At 34.3% G+C, this 19,663-nt stretch overlaps 1 protein-coding gene across 1 annotated transcript in view; it reads left to right on the forward strand.

The window, feature by feature from the left end:
- LONP2 (lon peptidase 2, peroxisomal) overlaps nucleotides 1-19,663 on the forward strand; it is a 95,692-nt gene that overhangs the window by 41,987 nt on the left and 34,042 nt on the right. The window contains exons 9-10 of the mRNA XM_059999832.1: nucleotides 16,879-17,029; nucleotides 18,879-19,005. Coding sequence (XP_059855815.1) covers nucleotides 16,879-17,029; nucleotides 18,879-19,005 — 278 coding nt within the window. The remainder of the gene's footprint in view (nucleotides 1-16,878; nucleotides 17,030-18,878; nucleotides 19,006-19,663) is intronic.

A 19,663-nucleotide genomic window follows, 5' to 3' on the forward strand; every position in this document is an offset into this window, starting at 1 on the left:
AGAGAAGAGTAGGTGAAGACCCATACCCATTTTTCTGCTTTCTTTTTCTCTCTGCCGTCTCTAATTAGGGGAAAGACTGCAATGAAAGATGAACTAAGCTAAATTAGGGAAGCTTAAGACTTGTTAATCGTTACTTTTCAATGCTAGCAACCATTTTTACCAGTGCCCAAGGCATAGTTGCAGATTACACAAAAATATCTTAATGTCTTTGTTAGCCTTTTTCTTTTCTTTTTATACCCACTTCCATTTTCTGTCTTTCCTGTATTACCCACCCACCGTACCCCCCACATATACATGCACCAGCTGCCACCAGACTATCCACTGCCCTCCAGCCCTTAGCTATATTCTGAACCAAAATTATTATTTCTCATTTCCATCCTATTTAAAATTCCTGGTATTAGACTTTGGTGGTGATTGGATTGCATGATTAAATTTACATGAAAACTAATCTTGAATGAGTTGGGATAATTATTGGTATGAATTTGTGACTGGATAGTCTCCAAGCGTTTCTTTTCCTCTGCTGCCAATCTCAGGGATGCTATATCAGGGAATCAGCAGACCAACGTGTGGCCCAAGTCCTGGCTCTTGTCATCTTTCTCTACAAGGACCCCCCCCCCCACTGGATTCACTAGTAAAAAAGGAAAATAAAAAAAAAGAAACTTGAGAGAAGTAGACAGTAAATGGTAAATTGAGAAAAAATAAGTTGAGAAATAGAAATTTGACTAATGAATTGAGAAATAATGCATTGGGTTTAGTGTCTACATCCCAGGTTTCCAGGAGCAAGCACTTTTCAAAATATCCTGTCCATTTAGGGAAATATTTTACCAGTATTTAGCAAGTTATGTATTCCTATTTTTTACACAAGGAATAGACAGTATTTAAAAATTATATAGGAATCTCCTTTATATTAATGATTCTGTTTTGCCAGAAATAAATGAAAACATTTGAATGTTCTACAAAATGTATGCTTAGCCTTGGGCAGTTTAATTCACAAATGGAGATGGGCTTTCAGATTGAGATGTCAGCTGATTGCCACTCATTAAACCGAAGCAGCTCACCCTTTTAACAAATTGTTATTTAAAGATATTTTATTGATTAATTTTTTTACAGCTCTAGGGTGTGGTATAATTGACATATAGTAAAGTGAGTATATTTAAAATGCACAATTTGATAAACTGTGACATATGTATAAATTATGAAGCCATACAAATAATCAAGATGGTGAACATAGTGATTCCACTTCTGAAATGAAAAATTCATAGAATCAGCAGTCGTCTTGAACTCATAGAAGAAAGAACCAGTGAATTTGAAGATAGATTGATAGAGATTATACAATCTGAAGAACAGATTTAAAAAATGAATAAAATGAACAGAGCATCGGGGAAATGTGGGATACTGTGAAGCACACCAGTATGTGCAGAAGAGGACAGGAGAGGGAGATGGGAGCAGAAAAAATTTTCAAAGAAATAATGGTTGAAAACTTCCCAAATTTGATGAAAAACATAAATCTACACAACCAGGAAGCTCAATGAATTTCATGTACGATAAACACAAATCTGTAGATACATAATGTAGTAAAAATGCTGAAAGACAAAAACCTTTGGAAGCAACAAGAGATGGTGTATCCATTCATATTTTGATGGATGTTTGGATTTTTCAAGTTTTGGCTGTTACAAATAAAGCTGCTATGAATACACATGTATTAATACAAGTCTTTGTATGGACATATAGTTTTATTTCTTTTTGATAAATAAATACCTAGGAGTGGAATGGCTTGGGCAAAGTGGTAGGTATAGATTTAACTTTTTAAGGAACTGTCAGATTGTTTTCCAAAATGGTTATGCTGTTTTCCATTTCTACTAGTAGTGTGTAAGAGTCCCAGTTGCTCCACATCATTGCCAATAATTGATATGTGGTAAGTTTTTGTAATTTTAGTCATTCTGGTGGGTGTGTTGTATCATCTCATTGTGGTTTTAGTTTGCATTTCCCTAATAATTAATGACTTGTTGAGCATCTCTGCATGTGATTATTGGCCATCCTTTGTGTCTTTTGGTGAAATTCCAATTTTACTTTTCGCTTTTAATTGAGCTGTCTTTTCATTGTTGAGTTGTAAGAATTCCTTATGTGTTCTACGTAGATTTCCTTTGTCAGGTACATATTTTTCAGATATTTTCTTCAAATATTTTATTGACAGTGTTTGTTGAAGAGCAAAAGTTTTTGTTTTTTTATAAAGTCCAATTTAAAAAGTTTTGTTAATGGTTTCTTTTGAGTTGTAATTAAGAAATCTTTACTAAACCAAGGTCACATGGATTTTCTCCTATGTTTTCTTCTACAAGTTTCATAGTTTTAGCTCTAACATTTGAGTCTATGATTCATGCTGAGTGAATTTTTGTATATGATGCATAGTAAGGGATCAAGGTTCCTTTTCTTTTTGCATATAGATATTTAATTGTTCCAATACTATTTGTCAAAAAAAGTATCTTTTCTCCATTGAATTGCCATAGACATCTTTGTCAAATGTGGGTTTTATATTTCTGAGTTCCCTATACTGTTCCATTAATTTATGTTTATGCCAATACCACACTGAGTTGATCACGTTGCTTTATAATAGGTCTTGAAATCATTTAGTGTTAGTTGTCCAGCTTTGCTTTTCTTGTCTAAAAATTTTTCAGCTATTCTAGGTTCTTCGCATTTCCATAAAAATTTTAGAATCTGTTTGTCAATTGCTCCAAAGCAGCCTGCTGGGATTCTGCTCGGATTTTAATTGGCATTTCATTTGAACCTGTAGATCATTTGGGGAGAATTGTCATCTTAAAAATATTGTTTCTTCTCAAAAATATTGTTTCTTCTCATCTGTGAACAGATATATCTCTGGGGTTTTTTTAGGTCTTCCTAACTTTCTCAGCAATGTTTTTTCGCTCTCAGCATACAGATCTTGCACTCTGTCAAATTTATCCCAAATTATTTCCTATTTCTTGATGCTATTTTTTATTTCAATTTTTGATAATTGCTAATATAAAGAAAGAGTACAATTTGTATTTTGTATATTAACCTCGTATCCTACAACTTTGCTAGTAAACTCATTAATTTTAATCACCTTGTCTCTCTACCTTTTTTGTTTGTTTTGGCCCCTGTGTTTTATGTTAGGGCTTTCCTCCAATCTTTGGTGATTCTTCAATGTCTCTTTATATATATATAAGGTGTGACATTAAGATTATCGAACATTTTGTGTGCACGTGTGAGGCTTGATACCTGGTGGGCTTCATCAGATAATGATAAGTTGGGGGTGGGGTTCCCCAAATTTCAGGATCTGTAAATCTTATCTCTTAGACCAGTTGCTATTTTCAAAGAAGGGTCCTGTGGTATCGTCTGGTAGAGGGTGTCGGGCAGTCTGTATTGTAAACCTACTATTCTAAGCTGCCTGTAGTTAAAATTTTGACTTCCACTTTCACTGTTTTTGTATTATAATAATTATATTATAATTTTGATGTTTATTATGTATTTAAGTATATAACTTAAATAATTTCTAATGTACTGTCTACCACTTATGTATTGTCTAAGTATGTAATTTAAATAATTTCTTAATTTTGGAGTTTAGTGAGGAACATTTTTATACATATTTCATAGATTCTAGGAAACATAGTTTGTGTGTGTGTGTATACATATATATCTGAATACAGCAATATTTTAACAAGAGTATATATGTGTGTTATGAGATTGCTATTCTCTAGGTTTATAACTTTATTTTTTCTGCATGTTGTGATATACAGAAGTGCATTAAACTTGCCATGACAGTTTTTTTCTGTCAGTTTCACTTTATAATTTCTAATTTTTTAATTACATTTTAATAGTATTTATTTGTTATGTCATCATTGTGTCCATTTCCTGCTATCTAGTACAGCCATTTTCTTTGTTCCATTCTTACCTTGGTTTCTCCTTAGGCTGGTAATACTTTTGCAGTTCATCCTTCCTTTTTATTAGCGTATACCAGGTACAGCTTTTTTTGAATTTTTAACCTTCTTGTTTCATTATGTTTTATTAGTATTTCATATAATCAGTTTTTAGATTACTTTTGACTCTGCCTGGAAGTCTGGATGTTCAATAGGCTTTTCAAATATTGTACTAACTGGTATGTTGGGACTTTTGACATCTGTGGTTTGGTTGTTTTCTGTTCCCTTTTTAAAAAAGGGTCCTAGTATTTTTCCTTTGAATTATGTCATTAACTGTATGGACAGTTTGTTAGATCAGAAGGCATGTATTCTGTTTTTTTAATACTACTTGTGATACCTTTCAGTTACAAATCACACATCTCTGTTTCTCTAAGTATCAACATCATAAATGAAATATATTGTCCCTCCCTTGTATAAAATGAAATAATTAATACACAGTAATCAGCCCTTCCTCATCTCACTACCTAGTTACTTTAGAGGATTTAATTTTTTTACATTATGAATCTTTATCAGAAACTATTTTTAACTTTTATATTCTTTCTTTTTTTTAAATTAATAGCTTTTTTAAAAAAAAGCAGTTTTAGGTTTACAGTACAATTTGAGTGGAAAGTACAGAGTCCCATATAACCTCTCACCCTCCCTCCCCCAGTTTCCCCTTAAAATTGATGAGTCGGTATTAATACATTATTTTAACTTAAGTCCATACTTTACATCGGGTTCACTTTGTGTTGTACATTGTATGGGTTTTGATGACTGTGTAAATGATATGTATCCACCATTACAGTATCAGAGAGTATAGTTTCATAGCCCTAAAAATCCCATGTGCCCCACTTACTCATTCCTCCCTCCCTCTCGCCAAGTCCCTGGCAATCACTGATCTGTCTCCATATTTTTTTCTGTTCCAGGAATGTCATATAGTTGGAATTACACAGTATATAGCCTTTTTAGGTTGGCTTCTTTCACTTAGTAGTATTCATTTAAGATTCTTCCATGTCTTTTTCTGGCTTGATAGTTCATTTCTTTTTATCACTGAATAACATTCTACTGTATGGATGTACAACAGTTTGTTTATCCTTTTATTGAAGGACATCTTAGTTATTTCTAGGTTTTGACAATTATGAATAAAGCTCTGTAAACATTTGTGTGCAGGTTTTTGTGTGGACGTAAGTTTTCAGCTCACTTGAGTAAATACTAGGGAGTGCAATTGCTGGGGTCATAAGGTAAAAGCATGTTTAGTTTTGTGAAAAACTGTCAAACTGTCTTCCAAGTTGTCTGTACCATTTTGCATTCCCACCAGCAATGAATGAGAGTTCTTGTTTCTCCACATCCTCACCACCATTTGGTGTTGTCAGTGTTTTGGATTTTGGCCATTTTAATAAGTGTGTAGAGTGTTTTGTTTCTGTATTCTTTTTTGTAAACATATTTCCCACCTTTATTTTTTAAATAAATTTATTGACATATAATTCACAAACCGTAAGATTCACCCCTTTAAATGCGCAATTCTCTGGTTTTCAGTATATTGACAGGTTGTACAGCCATGAACATTATCTAACTTTGGAACATTGTCTTTGCCCATGTACCATTAGCAGCCACTCTCCATACCCCACCACCACCAGAAGCCCCTGGAAACCACTCATCTTTCTGTCTCAGTGGATTTGCCTGTTTTGGATATTTCATATAAATAGAATCATACAATATGTGGCCTCTTGAGACTAGCTTGTTTCCCTTATCATAATGTTTTCATGATTCCTCCATGTTGTGTGCATCAGAACTTCATTCCTTTTCATGGCTAAATAGTATTCTCTTATATGAATATATATACCATATTTTGTTTATCATTGAGCGGTTGATGGGTGTTCGGATGGTTCCCACCTTTTGGTTATTCTGAATAATGTTGCTGTGATCATGCATGTACAAGTTTCTGTGTAAACATAGGTTTTCAGTTCTCAGTGTATGACTAGGAGTAGAATTGCTGGATCATATGAAAATTCTGTATTTAACATTTTGAGAAACTTACAAACTATTTTCCAAAGCGGCTACACTATTTTACTATCTCACTAACAGTGTATGAGGGTTCCAGTTTCTCCGCATCCTCATCAACACTTGTTGTTGTCTGTCTTTTTTATTTTAGCCATCCATTTGATTTAGTATGTGTGAAGTGATAGCTCATTGTGGTTTGATTTTCATTTCCCTAATTGCTAATAATGTTGAGCATCGTTTCATGTGTTTATTGGCTATTTGTATATCTTCTTTATAGAAATATCTATTTAAATGATTTGCACATTTTTAATTGGGTATTTGTCTTTTTCTTGTTGAGTTCCTTATATATTCTGGATGTAAATCCCTTGTGAGATACATCATTTGCAAATGTTTTCACCAGTTTTGTGGGCTTTCTTTTCACTTTTTTGATGGTGTTCTTTGAGGCACAAAATGGTTTTAATTTTGATAAAGTCTAATTTATATGTATTTTTCTTTTGTTATTTTGGTTTTAATGTCATATCTAAGAAGTCATTGCCTAATCCAAGGTCATGAGGATTACTCCTACATTCTCTTATAAGAGTTTCACAGTTTTAGTTCTTATATTTAGATCTATAATCCATTTTGAATTAATGTCTGTATGTGGTGTGAGATGTCAGGATCCGCCTCATTCTTTCACTTGTGGATATCCAGTTGTCACAAGCACCATTTGTTGACTTCTTTTTCCATGTAATGTTGCCCTTGTGGAAAATCAGTTGACTATAAGTGTAAGGGTTTATTTCTGGACTTCCAACTCTACCACTGATCCATATTTCTATCCTTATGCCAGTACCACACAATCTTGATTACTGTAATTTTGTAAAAATTATTGAAATTGGGAAGTGTGAATCCTCCTGATTTGTTCTTCTTTTGCAAGATTGCCTAGCCCTTCTGGGTCCTTTTTACTTCCATACAAGTTTTAAGATCAGCTTTGTCACTTTCTACAAAAAAGCTAAATAGAATTTTGATAGGGATTCTGTTGAATCTGTAGATCACTTTGGGGAATATTGCCATATTAATAATATTAATTCTTTGAATCCATGAACGGGGGGTCCTTCTGTTATTTAGATCTTCTTTAATTTCTTTCAACTTGGTTTTTGAGTATATGTCTTGCAATTCTTTTGTTAAATGTGTTTTATTCTTTTTGATACTATTGAAGAAAATAAATTGAATTATTTTCTTCAATTCTTTTTCAAATTGTTCATTGCTTATGTAAAGAAATACAAATTGATTTTTGTATATCAGTCTTGTATCCTGCAACCTTTCAGAACTTGTTTATTAGTTCTAATGGTTTTTTTAGTAGATTCCTTAGAGTTTTCCCATGTACAAGATCATGTCATATGCAAATAGAGATACTTTTACTTTTTTCCAGTCTGGATGCCTTCCCCCCCGACCCCCAATTGCCCTGGCTAGAACCTCCAGTACAATGATGGATAGGAATGGCAAGATCTATTCAGATTTTCTATTACTTTTTGACAGATTACTTTCAATAGTTTATATCTTTCTAGAAATTTTCCCATTTCATTTAGATTATCAAATTTGTTGGCATACAAGTTTGTTTATAGTATACTCTTATTTCTTTTTTATTTCTGTAAGGTTGATAGTAATGTGACCTGTGTCATTCCTGATTTAGTAAGTTGAATGTCCTTGTTTTCCTTACTCAGTATGGCTAAATGTTTGTCAATTTTATTGAACTATTCAAAGAACCAACTTTTCTTTTGTTGATTTTTCTCAATTGTTTTTCTTGTCACAGTTTCATTTATTTAAGGATTATTCTCTAATCCTTCCTTCTGCTTGCTTTGTATTCAGTTTGTTCTTTTTCTACTTTCTAAAGATGGAAGGTTAGTTTATTGATTTGGAATTTTCTTTAGTATATGCATTTACAGCTATCAATATCTTTATATGCACTACTTTAGCTGCCTCTCATAAGTTTTAGTAACTTATATTTTTGTTTTTATTCATCTCGGAATGTTTTCCAATTTCCCTTGTGATTTCGTTTTGATTTCCCTTGTAATTTAGGGGTTAATTTCATATTTTTGTGAATTTCCAAATTTTTAAAAATTATTCATTTCTAATTTTATTGCATGGTGGTCAAAGATTATACTTTGTATGATTTCAGGCTTTTGAAATATAGATATTTGTTTAATGGCTTGCTTATGGTCTACCCTGGAGAATGTTTGCATGTGCACTCGTGAAGAATATGTATACTGCTGCTGCTGTTGGATGGATTGCTCTCTAGGTGTTTGTTATGTCTAGTTGGTTGATAGTACTATTCAGGTCTTCTATGTCCTTGCTGATCTTTTCCCAGTTTTACCTGTTACTGAACATATAGATATATTTATTTATAATATATAGATTATCTCTATCCATGTATATCTATAGATATAATAGATATCTAGATATACTCATGTAAAGAGATTTATTGTAAGGAATTAACTCATGTAGTTATGGAGGCTGGGAAGTCCAGAATCTGTAGTGTGGGCCAGCAGGCTTGAGACCCAAGGAGAGCTGATAGTGTAGACGAAGTTTGAAGGCAGTTTGCTGGAGAATTTCCTCTTGCTCAAGGAGGCCAGTCTTTTTGTTCTCTTCAGACCTTCAGCTGTTTGGATGAAGCCCACCCACATTATGGAGGCAAACTTACCCAAGGTTCACTGATGTAAATATTAATTTCATCCAAAACACTCTCCAAGTTGACACATGAAATTAATGATTGCAAATAGTATGTAAAAACTTAGTTTCAACAAGCCCTCCTTCCCTCAGCCCTCTTTTGTACCATTTTTCTCATAGAAAATACATCTCTATACACTGTAAGCTTATCAACACAGTAGTATATAGTTGATTCTCATTATTTGCAGTAGTTATGTTCTATAAAGTTACAGCAAACACTGAAGTAGCAAATACTGAATTATTGCTCCTTGAAGAAATACAGGGTTAGCTTCCTGCAAGCCAGTTTGTCATCAATCAGTACATAACCTTGTTTTATTTGTGTTTCTGTTTAAAGTTGCCTTATTTATATATTTAATATATATTGTTGATTCATTAACATTAAACTCATGACCATAACCCTATAACTCACGCCTGAATGAAGCTATCTAACACACGTATTTTCTCCGTAAGGCACATCATGGCCTTCTTGCTCACAGGAACACTAGACAGCACTTCAGCACTGCCTTTCGGGCTTTTTAAAGAGCAGAATAACTAACAAAAAACACAAAAATGAAAACCTGGAACTAAATAGACTGCAAGGAGGATCCTTGCTTAGAATATGAGAATTAAAATAAGGCAGAGCATCATGTTTGACCTCAGCTGGAAATATGCACCTTGGGTGATGTGCTATACCATGTCTGCAAACGACTGCAGAAGCACTACAAGTATTAATTTTGGAGTTACAAATAAATTCTAGCAAGTAGGTGAATTTGCAAATATAAAATCCATGAATAATGAGGGTCAGCAGTAATTATCGTTTAATGAAGTTTTTTGAATCAGATAAGAGAACATAAAAGTCACAAACAAAAATGCATTATATTGTCTTTTTAAAAAATTTTATTGGGGTATAGTTGATTTACAATGTTGTGTTTCAGGTGTGCAGCATAGTGATTCAATTATACATGTATATGTATTCATTCTTTTTCAGATTCTTTTCCCATATAGGTTATTGCAGAATATTGAATATGGTTCCCTGTGCTATACAGTAGGTCCTTGTTGGTTATCTATTTTATATATAGTAGTGTATGTATGTTAATCCCAAGCTCCCAATTTATCCCTTCCCCCTTCCCATATACTGTTTTTTATATTTACTGATGTAATTACTTTCATTAGTGTTCTTTTTGTGTGTATTTGGATACAGTTTAGTGACCTTTCACTTCAGCTTTTAATATGTCTTATAGTGTGGTCTGCTAGCTACAAATTGTTTCAGTGTTTTTTCTTTTTTTTAAATCTGGGAATGTCTTAATTTCTCCTTCATCTTTGAAAGATAGCTTTGTTGGATATACAGTTCTTGGTTGAGTCTTTTTTTCTTTCAGTATGTCCTCTTACTGCTTTCCATCCTCATGGTTTCTAATGCAAAGTCAGTTCTTAATCTTATGGAGGGTCCCTTGCACTTAATGAAAACAGTATTTTCTCTTGTTGCTTTTAAGATTCTTTGTCTTTGTCTTTTGACAGTTTGACTATGATGAGTGTAGGTATGAATCTCTGAGTTTACTTAGGGTTTGTTGAGCTTATTAGATGTGTCAATTAATGTTTTCTAATGTCCAGTAGGTCCCTGTGGCACTGTTCATTTCTTTGCTTTTTCCTTTCTGTTCCTCAGATTGATTAATCTCAATTGACCTATCTTCAAGTTCATTGATTCTTTCTTCTGCCAGCTAAAATTGCTAGTTAGCCCATCTAGTGAATTTTTCATTTAAGTTACTATATTTTTCAATATTAAAATTTCTATTTGCTTTTTTTATGATTCCTGTCTCTTTATTGATATTTTCTATCTGTTAGAACATTGTTTTCATAGTTTCTTGTAGTTCTTCAGATGTGGTTTCCTTTAGTTTTATTTTTTAATTGTAGTAAAATACACTTAACATAAAATTTGTCCTCTTAACCAATTTTAAGTGTACAGTTCAGTGGTGTTAGGTATATTCACATTTTTTTTTTTTTTTGCGTTACGCGGGCCTCTCACTGCTGTGGCCTCTCCCATTGCGGAGCACAGGCTCTGGAAGCGCAGGCTCAGCGACCATGGCTCACGGGCCTAGCCTAGCCGCTCCACGGCATGTGGGATCCTCCCGGACCGGGGCACGAACCCGTGTCCCCTGCATTGGCAGGCAGACTCTCAACCACTGCGCCACCAGGGAAGCCCTATTCACATTTTTATGTAACCAATCTCTAGAACTTTTCTGTCTTACAAAACTCTATACTCATGAAACAGCAACTCTCCATTTCTTCCTTCCTCAGTGCCTGGCAACTATCATTTTCCTTTCTGTTTTTATAAGTTTGACTAATCTATTCATCTAATATAAGTGGAATCATACAGTACTTGTCTTTTTGTAACTGGTTTATTTCACTTCGCATAATATCTTCAAAGTTCATCCGTGTTGTGGCATTAGTTTTTTTGAACATATATATAATAGCTGGTTTTAAATCTTTGTCTAAGAAGTTTGACATCTGGGCTTCTTCAGGGACAATTTCTGTTCACTATTTTTTTTTCTTTTACTGATTTTAGGCCATAGTTTTATTTTGTTTTGTTTTTTGGGTTTTTTTTGCGGTACGCGGGCCTCTCACCGTTGTGGCCTCTCCCGTTGCGGGGCACAGGCTCCAGACGCGCAGGCCCAGCGGCCATGGCGCACGGGCCCAGCCACTCCGCGGCATGTGGGATCCTTCCGGACCAGGGCATGAACCCGTGTCCCCTGCATCGGCAGGTGGACTCCCAACCACTGTGCCACCAGGGAAGCCCCTAGGCCATAGTTTTGTATTTCTTCATGTGTCTCATAATTTCTTTGTTGAAACCGAACATATATAATGTTATAATTTTTAAATATATAATTAGATTTCCCCCTCCCTCAAGGATTTGTTGGTTTGTTGTTGTTGTTATTTGGTTTGTTTCAGTGTTTTTCCTGGTCTCTTTCTGTAAAGTCTGTATTCTTTGTCATGGGTGGCCACTGAAGTTGCTGCTTGTTTAGTGGTCAGCTAATGGTAGGACAGAGATTTCCTTAAGTGCCTGAATCAATAGGTCTCCCACTCTTTTCCAAGGGGCTCTGTGCTTCACTTTTGGGCAGAGTTTATAACTCTACCTTAGCCTTTGCTTCCTGCTTTTATACAGCTTCAGTGTCTGCCAGAGGTGAACTTTGAAGCCTTTCTCAGATTTTTCCTGATCATACTTAGAGTCCTATACATATATATAACCTAGATTCCTAGGAATATTTCAGAGCTTTTCAAAAGCCTCTATGAATATCTCATCACCCAGATTTTTTTCTTTAAGTTTTTTGATCAGCCTCTTGTTAGTCCCAACTGGTAGCGGTGCCTCAGGCAGCTGCAGTGTTAAACAATTGCTATCGGTTGTTTTTGACAAATGCCCTGAGTGTAGGGCTGTTCACACAGAGTGTTCTCTGAGTCAGGTCAAATAAAGATAAATCCTGAGAATTGAGCCTTTCCAAGGAACTTTCAGACAGGTGGGTGACATTCTCTGGGGATGTGGCTTCTGGGGAGCTCTAATCTTATTCTGCCCCTTATAGGGGTTGCTAGGCAACTGGTTTTCACAGCTATTGTGGTTGTGAGGCTATTAGTTTTCAAGGCTACCATGAACTTGGGAGAAGAGGAGGGAGTAAAGCAAGTTAATAGACCATAAAGCTTGTTATATTTACTGAGATTCAGTTGTTTTTCTTGAATAAGAAAACGTTGCGGTGCATGGGCTTCTTATTGAGGTGGTTTCTTTTGTTGCGGGGCACAGTCTGAATAAACAGCTTGTTGCAAGTTAATTTCTAGAATACTGAAAAAGTTGATTTTGACAACATTTGCCAGTTCTCATTGCTTTTATGGAGGAGCAGATTTTCAGACTTCCTTAGTCCCTCGTTCTAAAAGTGCGTACTCATACATTTAGTTTGAATTCTGGGCTTAAATGATTTCATTGCTTCTGTTCCTTTTATTTTGATATATTTGTTGTTCAGATGGAATATATCTTCAGGTTACTTTTTTTTAAGGATTTGTTTATAGGTTATGTTTTGAGGCCCTTCATATTTGCTAATGTCTCTTTGTTGTCTGCACCAGTAATCCCCATATGTTTTGTTCACATATTCCATCAGTTAAAATTTTTGAAAATATCTCTCTCTATGATATAAATACATATATAATAAGGGTGTATTAGAATGCTAAGGCTGCCATAACAAAAATACCACAGACTGGGTGGCTTAAAAAAACAAACAAATGTATTTTCTCACTGTTCTGAAAGCTAGAAGTCCAAGATCAAGTTGTTGGCAGGTTTGATTTCTCCTGAGGTCTCCTCCTTGGCTTGCAGATGGCTGCCTTCTCAGTGTGTCCTCGCATGACCTTTTCTCTGTGCTTATGCATCCCTGGTCTCTCTCTTTCTTCTTATAAGGACACCAGTCATATTGGACAAGGGCCCCACCTTTATGGCCTCTTTTAACCTTGATTACCTCCTTAAAGGCCCTATTTCCAAATATAGTCACATTGAGGGGACATAGTTCAATCCATAACAAAGGATAAATATGTAATATAAACATAACATAAATGTACCATTGTACTAATGTTAGATATTTATATGTACAACACACACAGAATAAATTTTTTAAAGTAAAGTAATTATTTTTAGTGAAAACAATGTATTCTAATTAGATAATTGTTTTTACTTTATAATGTGGCTATCAAAGCTTATTCCAGAAGTAAAAGTGTCAACTCTTATCATTTTCTTGTTGTTCACATCTTTAATGATACTTTGCAGGAATTTTTTTAAACACTTCATCCATCCATTTATATTCTGTAAAAACAGTTAATCAGGCACACATGGACTGCAGTTGTGCTATAATTACATTTAAAGCAGATGAGTGAGGGCCCCACATCAGCCTGGTATGTTATAGGATTTCTACTCTTCTCTATGAATATCTCATGTGTATAACATGTATTCCAAGTAAGGGCATTACTTCATTTTGTATATTAAATATTTTAAAAACCAATTTCTTTCTAGTATTTATAGTTACATAAAGATGAATATATGTACTCATATTTTCTACTTGCACTTTGGTGGGTTATTCTAAACATTCCACTTTGGTGACCACTGATCTAAACACAAAATACAGATGTAGTCACAATTGGGTAGTTGGTTCACAGATGTTCACTTTGTTATCCTTTGTAACTTATGTGTTGTGGCATGTATTCTGTGTAATAAAATATTTTTAAAGCATTTTAAGGTAGTCATAAGTTTGCTTGAAAATTCTGTAGCTGTTATCCTAACATTCTGTCATTTATTATTGCACACGAGGAGTCTAAGGCTTTTCAATCTGTAGTGTTGAGTCTTCTAGAATATTTTCTTGGTTATTTCTTTAATTATATCTGATTTTACACTTGCTGAGACCTCTTCTTTAGTTATATCAATTATCTGTGAATTAGATATCTTTATTTTTTCCATATATTTCCCCTACATAGCTTTACTGCCTTTTTCTGCTATGCTCTGGACATTTTTCTCAACTTTGTCATCATCACTGATTTAATTTCTATAGTATTTGTATGTGGCTTCCAGAGTTGATTTTAGTTACTTTATTTTACTTTATTTATTTATTTTTACTTTTTGTTGTGGAAAATATCAACCATAACAAAAGTTGATAAAATAGGATAATGAACCATAAAACTTATAACCTACCTTTAACAATTACCATCTCATGACCAATCTTATTTCATCTATTCCTACCCATTCTCCCTCATCCCACTCCTATTTATTTTGAATCAAATTCCAGACATCATATCTTTTCATAAATATTTTAGCATCTATCCCTAAAAGATATAGACTTTTAAAAAGTATCACCATACTATCATACTTAAAGATGACAGTTGCCACGTCATGTGTAATAAGTGGAGTATATTCCTGGATTGCCTACAAACATCTGTAGTTCTTCTTTTGCCAGAAACTTACTGAAGAAAAATTCTCAGCGTACACCTCTTCCCAGAGTTTATCCCACCTCTGACTTCACGTCCCTAAGAATAAAATGTCATATCACAGCTGTTTCCGTTCCTAGTCATACTCCGTAGGTAGGAATTATAGTTTCAGGTTTATGTAGAAATACCTTTTAATCAGGAGAAGAGAAAAAACAGCTCTGGTCGTTCTTGGAATCTGCTCTTTTATGTGGGTGAGTTGGAAGGCCATGGAAGCCCTGACTCTGAAGTTTGGGGGAAAAGTGGAGGTTTGATGGCTAGAAGGTTCTGACTGTAATTCTTGTCCCTCCATGAACTCACCAGTTTACCTTAAGGTTTCATCTGAGTAGTGGTTCCTAGAAATGCTTTTTATCTGGCAGACTAATGATTAGTATTTCTGATGTTGTTTAAACTCTACGTATCTTTTTGTATTTTCCTAAACAAAAGATGGAGGTAGGCAAATTGAGCATCACTGATTTTCTGTCCTCATAACCTAGGTATCCTGTAATACACTTTAAAAGACCTCAGTCATAACTCAGGAACCTTGCTTTATTAATTTTTCTACTTTTTAAAACCTCAGTGTCTTTTTTTAATGAATTCATTTATTTTTTATTTATTTACTTTTGGCTGCGTTGGGTCTTTGTTGCTGTGCACAAGCTTTCTCTAGCTGTGGCGAGCGGGGTCTACTCTTCGTTGCGGTGCGTGGGCTTCTTATTGAGGTGGCTTCTTTTGTTGCGGGGCACAGTCTCTAGGTGCACAGGCTTCAGTAGTTGTGGCATGCAGGCTCAGTAGTTGTGGCTCACGGGCTCTAGAGCGCACACTTGGTAGTTGTGGCCCCTGGGCTTAGTTGCTCCACGGCCTGTGGGATCTTCCTGGACCAGGGCTTGAACCTGTGTCCCCTGCATTGGCAGGCAGATTCTTAAGTACTGCACCACCAGGGATGTCCCAAAACCTCAGTGTCTTAAAATTTTAAGGGAAAAAAAAAATTACTTCACTTGAACAGTAACATATCCAACATGTATGTATTAAATTTAATTATAGCCATTAAATGATAGATTTTTATTTAACTAGACAGTGGGTTTAACTAAGATTGCCATACATAGATAAACAGTTTTCAGGTAGTTGGTAGACAGTAATATTACACTTAACCAGTTTATGCTGAACATGATTAGAATTGTCTTCGATGACTTGAAAGTAACATTTTTATAACATTAAACATTATTAAGTCTTGTGAAAATATGAATAGTAGAACTTTCTAGGAATTGTATTCTAGATACACACTGAGTTGCCAATAACGATGAATGTTTAACAAAAGTTAAACATTCAAGAGTAAAGGGCTTCGAATTAACTTGTGGATATATTTAAAAACAAGTAAAACTTTAGAAAGGGAATCAGAAGCAAGGAAAAGATAGTTATATAATAAAATTGTGAGTGGTAAGTATTTTAGTCATTTTGCTTCCTTCTTGCTTGTGCATGTCAACCCTATTTATATCTATACTAACCTAGTCTAAGTGAAAGTGGTAATATATTGAAGGTTAGAACATGTGGAAGCCACTCATTGCCTTCTTTTAAGTCCAGTGTAGGCCTCTTCACTGCGAGTGCCTATGACTTGGAGCATTTGAACAGTAATCTAAGAAGATATATTCTCCTTAACATACAATTGTTCAACATTTTAAGAACCTAATTGGTAAATTATCTCATTTATCCAACTAAAATATTTTTAAGAGATAGTAATATTTTGCTCATTATAAACAGAAAGGTTTTACTTTTTTAAAAACTGTTAGGGGAATTTCCTGGCGGTCCAGTGGTTAGGACTCCGCGCTTTCACTTCAGGGGGCGTGGGTTTGATCCCTGGTCAGGAAACTTAAGATCCCACGTGCCATGATGCAACCAAAAGAAAAAAAAAACCTGTTAAAGACTTTCTGATAATGTTTGAGGAGGAATATACTAATTATTATTTTACCAGTTACCTAAGAATTTCAAGATGCTGTACAGATTTACTTAATATTCCCATAGCAGGTAAGAGAGGGTGTGTTACCAAGAGGGAAACTTGTTCTGCAGGATTGATAACTTATTTATGGCCACACAGTGAGTCATTAGTAGATTTGAGAACAGCTTGAATGGCTAATTTTTGCTTCTTTGTGCTTACATATGTTCAAAAAATTTTAGTTTTAGTGTTAGCCCCATATTTCCCAAACTAACTGTATTGAGCAGAAATATCATGTTTTAATTTATACAGCTTTCTTTTGGAACTACTGAATCTGTTTAAATGTTTATTGTTCTCCCACAGGTGTTGGATCCTGAACAAAACCATAACTTCACAGATCATTATCTAAATGTGGCCTTTGACCTTTCCCAAGTTCTTTTTATAGCTACTGCCAACACCACTGCTACTATTCCACCTGCTTTGTTGGACAGAATGGAGATCATTCAGGTGCCAGGTACTTGATTTGTAAACAAAATCATTATTTTGTTAAATAATGATTGTTAAATAATGATTTTGATCAATAAAAAGCTATTTCTTGCTTTTCTGAGCATCACTCTTTAAAACTGGTCAAGCTGTGAAGTTTTGAATAAAAAGTTGATTTGCCAGTGTATGATCTTCAAAAGTTCTGAATCTGGCATATAAACCAGCTTTTATATATTGTAGATTCAAAGTCTACAAAATTTTGTTTGTTTTAACCATGACAGACAAGAGTGTATGTACATTGTATACAGCATAATACTTTCGGTTTTAACTTAGCATAAAAGAGTGATCATTTTTATGCAAAACAAGATATTCTTCTTTGAAGCAATTTCTAAAATTACAGATAAAAATAATTTCTTTTTTTTAAAGTCAGTGTCTAAAACACAAAAATAGGTCTTTACATACCCAGTGTAGCTTCCTGTCTATCAGATTTTGAAGTTTTTACCATCTCTTGGAAAGTAATCATTTATTCTTGTTAAGAAATACGTCCTAAAACTTTCTCTTTATTACAGCTGGCCTCATTTTTATATAAAAGTACAGGGTGCTTTTAAATTCTTCTTCTTTATAGTTGAATCTGCCAAGTAGTTATATACTTTTTTTTTTTTTTTAACCATGTCTTCTCCTTCACTGGAGTGTGTAAAAAAAAGTCCTTTAGTTACTAACACTAAATAAATCCCAGTGTTTTCACCTTATTTAAATTGCTCAGAATTATTTTTCCCTAGAAGAGATCAAATGTCAGTGGGTATTTTTTAAAATAAAAATAGAGTATAATCTAAATATATATTTCATATTAAACTGAAATATATTTTCACCCTCCACTAAATGATAATTGGATTTCTTAGTTATTTGCGAACCCTGCAGGTCTCTGTATTTAATTTTAAAATATGGTGGAGAATTTTAAACTTGCTTTGTGCCTATTTATAACACTAAAATAAGTAATGAGATCCAGTTGCCTGGAAACTCCAAATCAAAATCCATAAGATTTACTAACGTGAAGTGAAATAATCAGGGCAGCTGCTGCAGAGGTGGACATATGATGCCACCTTCTTCTGCAGTTTTGGTTATCCTGTCTTCTAGCATTTCTGATGTTTTTAATTTCCTTTTTCTACTCAAAAGATGCCTTGTCAATTCATCTTTTTAATTTTTGCTTGTTAAATGGAAAGGGGCAATTATTGTGGGGGACATTTGTTTTAAAGACAAAGTAAATTTATACTCGTTGAGGCTTTTAAGTAGCTAAGACCACGAAGTCTTTTAAATATATAAATTATATGTATAATTCCAACATGTAAGGAATAAAACTTTTATAGGGAAGTCTTAGTTTCTGTTTTGTTTGTTGCTAAAGTTTATAGTCGGAGTTCAGGAAATAGCTCCTTTGCAGCTCTTCCCTTGAAGTCTTAATTGAGGTCTCTGTTGTTGCTGCTGTCAGTTTTTTCAATTATGTGTCAAATTATGCTAAAGAAAAGGGATGTATTATTTTCCTATTAAATAATAAAAGCTCACATTTGAGTTAAGGAGGTAATTATCTCTAAGTTAATGAAACTGAGATTTTTTTCTCTTCTTTGAGAGATACATCATTAATCAGAAGACTTTTCAAACACTGTGCTTACTTAGTAAGTGCTTATTTTGTTTGTGAAAAAGTTGGAAATTTTAACAATTATTGATTGGAGATTAAATTTCTTTATTCTGATTATAATCTTAGTTGAAGTCATACTTAAATTCATTCTAAATCCAAGATCCATTGCATCTGTGTTGGATTTATTAATGAAGCATGGCACTGTGGAAGCAATGTGAATAATCACAAAGCAAAATCGCTTCTTTTCCAGGGTATACACAAGAGGAAAAGATAGAGATTGCCCACAGGCACTTGATCCCAAAGCAACTGGAACAGCATGGGCTGACTCCTCAGCAGATTCAGATCCCTCAGGTTACTACTCTCGACATCATCACCAGGTTAGTCAGCCGTCCTGAGGCTTCAATAATGTTCAGATCTGAAAATGAGATTCCTATTTCACTGGCAACTCACAGCATCCATTTTTCTCTCTCCAGCAGATTCCCAGCAAGCATTTCCATAACTATTGATTTACACAGGGCTCTGTATTAGGCAGAAATTCACAGGGAAGGCATTTAGAGTATCTTCATAGATAACTAAGGACTTCAGTTGAGCCAGAATTTCAACTTTTCCACTGTTGCAGTATAAGGGATTAATTTGATAAATTTAACAACCAAAAACATGGAAAATATTGAGACACCTTTTATGTCCCAGGATCTTGAAACTTGAATTCTCCTGAGAGTGAGATGGTACTTTCAGACATCAGTTTTAAGTTATTCAGATTTTCTTTTCTTCTCTTTGAGAGATTTTAAAAATATCCTTAGTGTTTTCATCTTCAGAATTAACACCAGAACAACAGAGAAGGTATTTTCCTGAGTTAGCTACCAAGTGGTTAAGCCCATGGCAAGCAGCACATAAATTATCTGAGTTGAGTATTGCTGAGTCTGATTTATAGATTGCATGTTTGAATGGAAAATATATCCTGTTGAGAACTTCTATCTACAATAGCCTCTCACAGTTTTCCTGGCTCAGTATTGCAGGTCTGTTGCATCATCTGGC

Source organism: Delphinus delphis, chromosome 20, assembly GCF_949987515.2.
Source record: "Delphinus delphis chromosome 20, mDelDel1.2, whole genome shotgun sequence".
NCBI lineage: Eukaryota > Metazoa > Chordata > Mammalia > Artiodactyla > Delphinidae > Delphinus > Delphinus delphis.